Consider the following 10,042-nt stretch of genomic DNA (forward strand, 5'->3'; position numbering starts at 1 on the left):
GTGTTTGGATCCTGGAATTGGGAGGCATTGTTTTCTGCTATTTATAGCTTGCCATGGCATCTAGCAACAATTAAAGGTTGCCCAGATCACCACATTTGCTCTCAGTTTAATTTTCAAAACTTCTTAAATAGCTCAGAACCGCAGTCCCTATGGATTCAGGCTTCAAGGGTTACTGCCAGAATTGCCTTCTCTCTGCATTCCCATTCCCTCCTCCTTGTGTGGAGGCAATACTTTCATGGCTGAAACTTTCTCAATATTATCCGAGAATGTTATGAGCTTTGAGATGATATAGGTACCAAAACAACATTCCCACAGGAAATTTGGCTGGACATAAAAAATGTTTTTCGTTGTTTTTGTGCCTCTGCTGTTCTGTGGTGAGTTTTAGGGTTGCTCTTTTTTTAGAGTTTGATTTTAAGGTTATCCCACTACATCTCACAGCTAACTGCACTTTGTCAGCCTCCTCTACACATGGAATGTGGGCTCTGGGTAGTGGGAACGATGGTCTGTGTTCATAGCACGACAGCTGCCAGATGTGTCGGGTTTTTAATCAAGTCTGAGTATGCATGATGGTAGCAGACTTTGAGAAATGCTCATCGTTCTCTCCGGCAGGATCCAGATGTCATCAACACTGCTTTGCCAGTAGAATATGGCCCGTCAGCTGAGGAGGAGGAGAAGGTAGCGATGCGCCCCGACGATCCAGAAGGAATTCCTCCTCTCTTGGTCTCCACACACCAAGACAGAAAGGATGACAAGCAAAGTCTGCCATCTCCACCACCCCTGCCGTCAGCCGTCACTGCTGGAAAACCTCTAGGGAAAGTGGGAGCCTTGGAACCACCAGTGCCGGGGAAGGCGCAGTCAGCCTCAGCGGGGGGACATATCAACATGGCCTATGCCCAGTCCAATCCACCGTCTGAGCTGCACAGAAGCCGGGGCTCCAGAAACAAGCCCACCAACCTCTGGAATCCAACATATGGTTCCTGGTTTGGGGAGAAGCAGGCCAGCAAAAGCAGTTCCCTGCTGGAGAAGGAGATGCCCGAGAGGGAGAATTTGGGACAGGAAGGAAACTGTACTGTGGGGCCCAACATTGTGACTGGCAGGCTGCCAGGCTCCTCCCTGCTATTAGAGCCATCTTCCCTAACAGCAAGTGTTAAAGAAGTGCCTCTCTTTAGGCTCCGCCACTTCCCCTGTGGGAATGTCAACTACGGATACCAACAGCAGGGCTTACCCTTGGAAGCCTCCACGCCACCTTGCGCGAGCAGTTATGAGGACCCCGTCCTTAGAAACAAGAGCCACATAACCCAGCAGGGGCCGTGAGAGCCCTCTACCTTCTTGACTTTTCCCCTGTGGCCCCTGAGCCTTGAAAAGATGTCCTGTTACCCAATACACCACGAGCGAGGGCTCTGACAGCATTACCTTCCATTTTGTGCCAACTTGCTCCAAAAGTGCCACCCTCGAAGCTGTAATTTCAACTAACCCGAGAGGCTTCAAATCACCAGAGCCCAAATACAGTGAAAGAAACAAGGGGGAGGGAGGATACAGGAATCAGATGTTAACTGCAAGGCCCAGCTGCTGTTGCACCGACTCATACGCATGGTTGTTGTCACGCCCTTCCCGTGAGCTTTTCTCAGTTGTGCGTTCTCTGCTTAAGTGTCAAGCCGCGGCTCACTGCCTTGAGTGTTTCATGTCTGGGGTTTTCCGTGCCAAACCTGTGGCTGCTGTGGGACACCTGGAGATCTCCTGCAGCTGGTTGTAGTGGGTTTGGGGAGAGCATCCTCTATCCAAACCGAAAAAGGATACAACAGCGCTGAACGGTGATGCGATGGCACATTCCCAAATTGTGTTCCAGCTACAGTCCAGTCTTCGAAAGTCCTTGAATGCACAGTGGTTATGGGGTGTTGGCAGGGCAATAGAAAGACACTGGTCGTGCTGCATCGCTTGGAAGAGAGAGGAGACATAGAGGATGGGTGTCGATGCTATGAGGCGTTCCAGGCTGGGGCGGGGGGGGGGGCAGGGTGTTTGGCTGGGGCGTTTGCTTTTTCTTTTTCCTGTGCTTAAGCACTAAAACTGAGTAAAGCCCTTTAAAATTCCTTCTGTCCTGCAAAAGTAGGAATGTCCTTCGTCAGGAACTTGTGCATGTCAAGTGGAATCAAGATGAAGTTTTAAAGGACCATGGTCATGAGAGAAACTCACCATGCCCTGAAAATGGACAGCCACCTGCATACCTCAGAGGTTTACACTAGCCTTTGACACACCCTGTACAAACAACAACATAAAGGCGGAAGACTACATCGTGCCACAATCCGGATGCCAGATACTGTCTGTGTTGGAAGGGTTTAGAGCCCTTGTTCCGTTAACAGAATACGTGTATGATAGTGGTTTAAAGACAAACACTGCATTGACTCATTTTGTACATGTTGTGCATGAAAAATATTCCAGTTAAGTGTATTGTCAAAACATAGATTTAGGAAATAATTCACGTGTAAAGATGTGCATTAGTAACTTCAACTTAGGGTTGCAAGGAGCTGTTTTAGCATGAATGCTATCCAAAAAAGGGTGCCTATTTCCATAGAAATGGGTGTACTGGAGCATCAGCAAAGGAATGTGAAGGTGTCCTTCAGGCCGAGACTCTTCGTTTCAGTGAAGTGACTCTGAATCTGGCCCTGGATCCAAACATTGAGGTAAGCTTCCTGTCTTCATAAGGGAACAAACCCGAATCTGCATATACGTACTCCTAACCTTTGAGGTGTGCAGACTGAAATCGGAGGGCTTGGTTTGGGCCGTCACCCTTGTAAAAAACCCGTAAGGTGGGGGGGGGTAGTGTGCTCTCCTAACCCGCCTTTCTGACATCTCTGATACACAGAACTAAACCCTTTTTTTTAGACAAATGCCAAAATTGTGCGTGGTGGTTGGTTAACGTGGCTGTGCTCTTGTGTTGAGAGCCTGCTCCCAGTTTCACGTTCAGCTGCGAGAGATCCATCGCACCGCTGCTGCACGGGCTTGGGGGGGATAGCGAGGGTTACACTTTGGGCATCCTGCTGCTGCGCACAGGCTTCTTTAGCTTGGACTAAGAGAGTATTTGTGATCTCCAAGGTGATTAGGCTCACAGCTCTTGGCATGAAATAGCCGCTGGGGAGGGATTCAGCCTAGCTGTGCTGGTGTCACGCTGGTTCTTTCTCATTCTAGCTCAGTAAAATCAATGGGGTAGTTTTCTAGAGTCTCAGGAAAGCTGATTAATTCAGGAGGTAAGCACTACCAGAACAATTTCTTACATTAGTATTTTATTCACATATAATAGCAATTTTCATTTAAATATTGCAGCTTTCTCGATTTCAGAAGGGCTGAAGCTCCTCAGTTTTCTTTAGCTGCTCTTTGCATAGGAGCAAACTAGGAGCTTTTGCTGCCCTGCCTCTTAGGTGTTACTGAGAACAGAATCTGACCTGTATACTGACGAGCGTTCTTAAAGAATACACAAGAACAAAAGGTTGCAAAGTTAATGATCTTTGACTAGCTGAATTTACTAATTCTCCGATCTGGGGCAGCAGCTCTGATGCTGCAGAAATGCAGATAAGCTGCCAGGTTATGATGTTAAAGGTAGCGTTTCTAAAGAAGCTTTAAAAGCACAAGCAGCCAGAGATGATTGTAAAAGTTTGTGGGAGTGAAGGGGGAAAGGCAAGCGTTGCCCAGCCATGGTGATAGCGCAATTACTGCTCTGCAGTTTGTGCTGTGCAGTTATTTTATCATAGAATTTCAACTGAAATACTCTTACAGAATGGGAGTTGTAAAAAATGAAGGAGCTAAACACATTACTGCTGCGTTACCTATGGAATACATGACGAGATAATTCTGGTCAGGGGAAATGGTGAATTACTACTGAAATTCTCTGGTCTGCTGGGTACGGTGCATTGAGATACTGTTCAGCACTAGCAGCTGGTTTTAAGCACCCTTCCAGTGTCTCCAGTGTAAAATGCCTTGTTGTGGTTTTGGTTTTTTTGTTTGTTTGTTTGTGTTGGGCTTTGGTTTGCTTTTAAATCCCCCCTCTTAACTCTAGGAATTGAGAAGTCTAGTTGGGCTTATTTTTAACGTAAAAGCCATAACATTTCTGAGCTCTTCCACAGCAAGCATTAAGTTTGTACCCCTGTGTGCTGGCCAAGCACAGCACCCCAGTTTGCACAAACTGGTTTGTGAACATTGATGCTAATCAAATCTTGCCACTCAGAAACCAGGGTTAGAGCATTTGCCTGTCCTCTTTCTTAAAAAGCAAACAATACCACCAATGAGAAATGATTTCCATGGATTAATTGCCTGGACCAGAGGGTGCTCTGCTACTTGTGTGCAGGCTGCTTCGGAGAGTTTCCTGGTCATTCCGCAATTGCATTGCTTAAAGCTCCGTCCTCTTGCCACAGCATTGCCAGTGACGTTGCAAGATTCTATTTGTGCCACTGGGATGATGTGAAGAAAGCTTTCCTTAGGGATATCCGCTTCCTCTGCCCCTACCGCAGCAACTCACACTTCAGCGCTACCACTTACGGCACCATCGCTGATTAGCTGAAGGGCTGACAGAAGCCGTGTAACGTTTAACCCGTAACCACGCGAGGGCTGCAGCTGCCACACGGGTTTGTCTTGGAAGAATCACCGGCAGCCGCGGTTTGTTAGTGAGGGAGGAAAGAAGCTTCCAAAGGGCTTTCCCAGGGACAGTCCAAGTAGGCAGAGGGAAACAACAGAAACTTGGCTCTGTGTGCTGGGGTAAAGCTAACGGACTGCAGTGCAGAGGGTAGCTATAGACGCTGTGTCTGTAAAGAGCGGGGTAATTCACTCAGCACAGTTATAAGGAGACTGTGGCTTAAATTCTGTGCAAGGCAGCATGTCACAATTTATTTCAGCATTTCTCTTGCAACATCTGGAAGGGTTCAGAGTTCACGTTTCTTCTGTTCCAGTTTCTAGCAGTTTTATTCTAGCATGTTTTCTATAGCTGTACACCATGAACAAGAGCATTTTTTTCCAGTCATAAACTAGGCATTTTTTTTTAATTTTTGTGTCTAGAAGGATTTACCTGTTCAGTTTTCAGAGCTGCAGGGAACAGAAGGAGCTTAAGTCGCTGTGAGCTCACCAGACCAAAGCACCCTGGCAAGTGTAAATTCCAAATTCCCTTTTAAACCCCTCTGTGCTAGGCTTACAGTGTTGTAGGAGAAAAAAAATTCAAGCTATTTTAACCCTCTTACCCATTTTTGTCTGACTTACTTAAAATACAGTTTAGTGAGACAATACAGAGTTTTTTAAGGAACTTATTTTTAAGACTGTTAATCTTCCTCGTAGGCAATATTTACATTCTGGTCTTATGTGTCTTCCTCCCTCTACAGTGGACAAGCAGGAAGCAGTGTGATCCACAGGATGTAAAGCACGACTGGGGAAATCCTGTGCTACCACTGTCGTACTCTGGAAACAGCGTATTTCCATGTGGATGGTACCTGTTCCATGTAGAGGTTAGGTAGGTTTCTGGTTCTGTAAGCTGCTGAAGGTAAACCAGGATGGGATGCCTGTTTATCTTCCTTTCCAGTTGTCCCTTCATCTTTCTTTTCGCTACTGAACCTTGTTTCTCCATCATGTGCCTGGAAGTGAAGCGAGGCAAGAAGGTTGGATGGTTCTGCTTCCTCGAGGAGCGGTGGAAGGAGCGGAGGCGGGAGAGGGGCCTTGCTGTAGCGAGGGGCGGTGCGGCGGGTGGAAAGCACAAAGGCAGTGCTAATTTGGCTGAGCCAGCTTTCCGCAGGGGCGTAGCATGGCAGGTCCACGGCCTCCCCGCCCCGGGCGTTCACAAAAGGACCCAGGCTCTGCGTGCCAGCAGCTGCAGCGCCACGGGGCACGGTCGGTTACACACTGCATGAGGCAAGGAGTCCGAAATAAGCTATGAAGGATTTAACTTTGCACGTCTGCTCCTGTTACTGAGCCTGTCTTCTGGGTGACAAGAACCTTGACGCAGGAATAGCATAAAACAGCCTTTCACAGCAGCAAAGACATCACCGTTTGTCTGCCCCAAAGTTAAACCCGTCACAGGAAAACGTCCGAATTGTCCGCATCTGGCTTCTTTTAGTAACAAGCTTCATTATAGGAGTGTCTGTCTCATGTACAGCAGTTTATGCAACATTTTTTGTAAAGGAAGGGCCTGTGCACTTCAGGGATACTATGAAGAAAAATACTAATATATGGTCATTGAGTATTTTGTATTGAATAGTGTATTTGTATTGTAAACAAGTGTAGTGAACCACAAGGCATGAAGACAAATAAAATGACTGTAGCTGGCTTTCTCTGTGTTGGGCTGTGTAATGATTGGGTCAATGTCAGAGGGAGGTCTCTGAACACCCATTTTGGTAAAGTTGCACAAGTTTTAAGGTACATGGACACACGAAGGAGCAAGGAGCAGGTGTGGTGTTACACAGGAAGAGGTAGCTCCTGCCCTGAAATGCTCACTTTTTCCCCTCCCCATCCCACTCCTATGCCACAGGTGCTGCTCTCTCAAGAAATGGTCCTTGAAATTAGGACTGACTTCACTATAAGCCTTTTTCTCCTTCACCTGCTTATCCACATGCTCATTCTCCTGCAGGACAGTGCTGCGGTTTAGTTAAGACGACTCTTTTCCTGGACAGGTATCTGGCAGGCACCTCTCCTCTCCCTCCATTCCCCCCCCATTTTGGTTCCTCCCTTTCTATGTTAACTGAAAAGGGAGCCCTCCTGAGCTAGTCACCGCATACTGGTTTGGATCTGGCACTGGCTGGCAAGCTTTGCTCTAATTTCCATTTTTTCCAGAGTTGTCTGTCTGCAGCAAGGCAGGACAAAGGATGCAGGTGGGTACTCTGCTTTCAGGGACACGGTTTCAGTTTCCACCTGGTGTTTGACAAGGCTTCTGCAAGATTTGAACTCTGTAAAAGCCCTGATGCTGGACTTGCCATCTATGCAACGTGCTCCCAGGTAGCAGAGCTACCTTGTCAAAGTAGGTTACGTTTTGCAAATCTGCAGTGCCAGTTCTGGATCCGTGTGCCTCAGCCCTTGCTGGATAGCCACTAAAAGCACAAGGCTCCCTGCCCAGAAAACCATTACTGTCAACATCTGCAAAGCAATCACTGAACCCAACTCGACTCAACTCACCAGAAATTAATTCCCCATCCTGGGACACCTCAAGAAAGTTCTCCTCCTCCTGCCACACCTGTGACCTCTCCTTTCCAGCCAGTGTCCAACAAAGCTTGAAACACGTCATTGCTGAGAGCACTGGAGAAGTACATTTTCTGAAACGGGACCTCCGGAGACATGCTGTGGGACAAGGACAAGCCTCAGAGTCCGCACAGGCAGCACAGAATTGCTGGGGACCATCTGTTTGTTTATTTATAAAACAGATATTTTATTTATATGGTTTACAGGGACTTTAAGGATCATTCGTGTCTTTTTCTAACCAGTCTGGGGCTGTGCAGATCTCAGCACAGCACCTAATTTCAAACTTCACTGCCAGTTATTTTCAGGATTTTTTTTTTAAGGACACAAAGTGCCCTCCTGCAAGAGTTGGAGAAAAGGATTATAACAACTTACCTTGGATTTAGGGAAGCACAAATCCCTTCACCAACTTGAAGACAGCCATCAGTAATCCTTTCTGGAAGGGAGGGATTGATTTATTTCTGTTTCAGGCTGCATAAATTTACAGTGCTTCTTGCTTCCTCACAGGAGATTCTCAGTGCTGCCAAACCAGCTCCATACCGGTAACAGTCCTGACTTGCTCCTCTCACCTGCAGTGCTCCAGCTGGTTCTAGCCAGAGCTGTCAGGAGCAGCGTCCAGCTAGCTGAAGCTGAAATTGAAGGGAACGGACACTGCACCGGTGCTCAGAGAGCAGCTACACCCTCTTCTCTACCTGTCAGGCAGGACTCAATGAGGTCCTGCAGTCTCTGCTAGCCCAGGCCCCTGAGACCCCACTTCCAGCTGAACTCAGTGTAGCTGCAGAGCTGTGGAAGGTGCAGCCTGACCCCCTTGGAGAAAAAAAAAGTTACCAGTGAATCAGAAAACTCCTGGAAAGAGGTTATTCCCATATATTACTTCATTTGCACAAGACATGCCACACAGAAATGGTGTGACTATAGCCAACTGCCTGAGCTCACTGCCTTGCTCACGCAGTTACTGCCCTGCGTACCTCCTGAGGAACTCCAGCCACCCATCAGGTGAAGCAGCTCCCGCCCTTCCATCATGCCAGGCAGGAAAACCAGCATTTCTGGGAATGACTGTTTCATCACAGAAACCAAGCTGCCCTCCCAGGAGCACAAGGCTGGGATGAACCCGTGAAACGTGCTCTCCGACCGCTCTGTGGGGCAACGGGCAGTTCCGTACCAAGCAGCGGGAAGACACAAAACCTTCTGGTTCACGTTCCCCAGCTGCTGCTCCGCGCTGCATCTGTTTGCCCCAGTTGGACGCAGGAACAGAAGTGAGAAGATGTACCTTCTGCCATGGCCTAAGGAAAATTCTCTTTGCCACACTCTTGACCAGGGTTTCATTTTACTAACACCAGCAAGAAACAGATACTGGACAAAGTAAAGTTCAGTACACCACTGAGCATCTGCAGCTTCAAATATAAAGCATTAATTTTTTTACACTCAAAATTTACATCTTCTATATTCAATTAAAAATTGCCATAAGTTAGAATACAATATGCATTATTTTAAATACAGCTCAGGAAAAACAGCTACAGAAATATTTAAAAGAAAGTAACAGCAGCAAAATTCTGTCTAAAAATAGGATGTTATGATGTAACTTAAAGTGTCACTTCTTCAAGTAGGTAAGAGCAAGCAGGTCATTTAAGAACAAAATGACTGAAACACAAAACCATCCCAGTAACGTTTACAGGGGCTGAGCAATTAAAACATTATAGGTTTCAAACAGGGACAAAATATTAGCTGTTTTAAAAGGGTGATATGCAAATAATGTCACATCAAGGTGTGTTACAATGCTGTACCTAAAACTATCCTTAATTTATCGTAAGATTCCTAGAAGAAATTTATACTGGAACCTGTTCTGAAGGAAACAAAAGAAACGTGTATCACAAACAAATTCAATAATGATAATAACTCGCTTGGAAAGGCTGCATATAATCCATACCACTGGCAGGAATTACCACGCTGTACTTATACAGACTTAATATTTACGAGGAGGCTGTTCTGTACAGTTCCACTCTGGGTTTGTCTGCGTTTAAAAACTGTGATACTCGTAGCCTGCAGTACACCAAATGAAAAAAAGTCTTTAAAAATGAGGGAGAGCCCTCCAGGAGAGTGCAAAGTGCATTATTTTAAAGAGTGCTGCTTATACGTAGCTCTTTCTACGAATGCCTGCAACAAAAAGTGCTTTTTACTAGGCAGACTGGCATGCAGCATATTTGTGCTTTTTAAAGGCTTTTTATTTAATTGCTGCTGTTCACTAGGATAACCGCAAATCCTTGTATTTATCAGCCCTTTTGTGTTCAGGAGGGGGAAAGAAGAGGAGGGATCTGAATGATAAAATGTAAAAATACTTTGCAACTGCTTGAAAAGGGGGTCATCGGTTGTTTGGGGTTTTTTTGCTTTCTTATTGCTAGCAGCTGGGATTGGAGTTGACAAGGTGCCTGTAACCAGACTAATGTCACTCATTAACCACCTCCTCTGTCAAAGCAGGCGCTGCACAAAGCATTATCAGTTCATTACTACTCAGAGGAAAAATGGTTTAAATACTGCATGAATCACAGAGCAACTTTAGAGAACGGTGGAGATAATCGCGTTCTCTAAGAGGAACGTTATTCACATAATACAGCATCTCAAACCCAAGATGCTTTTCAATAACCTTCCCAGGCAAGGGCTGTTTCAGTACGAGAAACAGAATAGTGGTTTTACTCCTTAATGCAACTGAACTTTTTTTCTCTATATATATCTTTTTTATATATATTAAAATATATATTTCATATATACACACTGACATATATATAGTTACATATATGTAAAACGCGAACACAGATTTAATAATTTCAAAGTAAGTTTGCATTCTAGA

General features: G+C 45.9%; 1 protein-coding gene across 1 annotated transcript in view; it reads left to right on the forward strand.

The window, feature by feature from the left end:
* ALK (ALK receptor tyrosine kinase) overlaps positions 1–1,314 on the forward strand; it is a 319,157-nt gene extending 317,843 nt beyond the window's left edge. Inside the window, exon 29 of the mRNA XM_086460670.1 lies at positions 610–1,314. Coding sequence (XP_086316796.1) covers positions 610–1,314 — 705 coding nt within the window. The remainder of the gene's footprint in view (positions 1–609) is intronic.
* Positions 1,315–10,042: the final 8,728 nt, after the last annotated feature.

Source organism: Leptosomus discolor, chromosome 2 (assembly GCF_034619465.1).
Source record: "Leptosomus discolor isolate bLepDis1 chromosome 2, bLepDis1.hap2, whole genome shotgun sequence".
Lineage (NCBI taxonomy): Eukaryota > Metazoa > Chordata > Aves > Leptosomiformes > Leptosomidae > Leptosomus > Leptosomus discolor.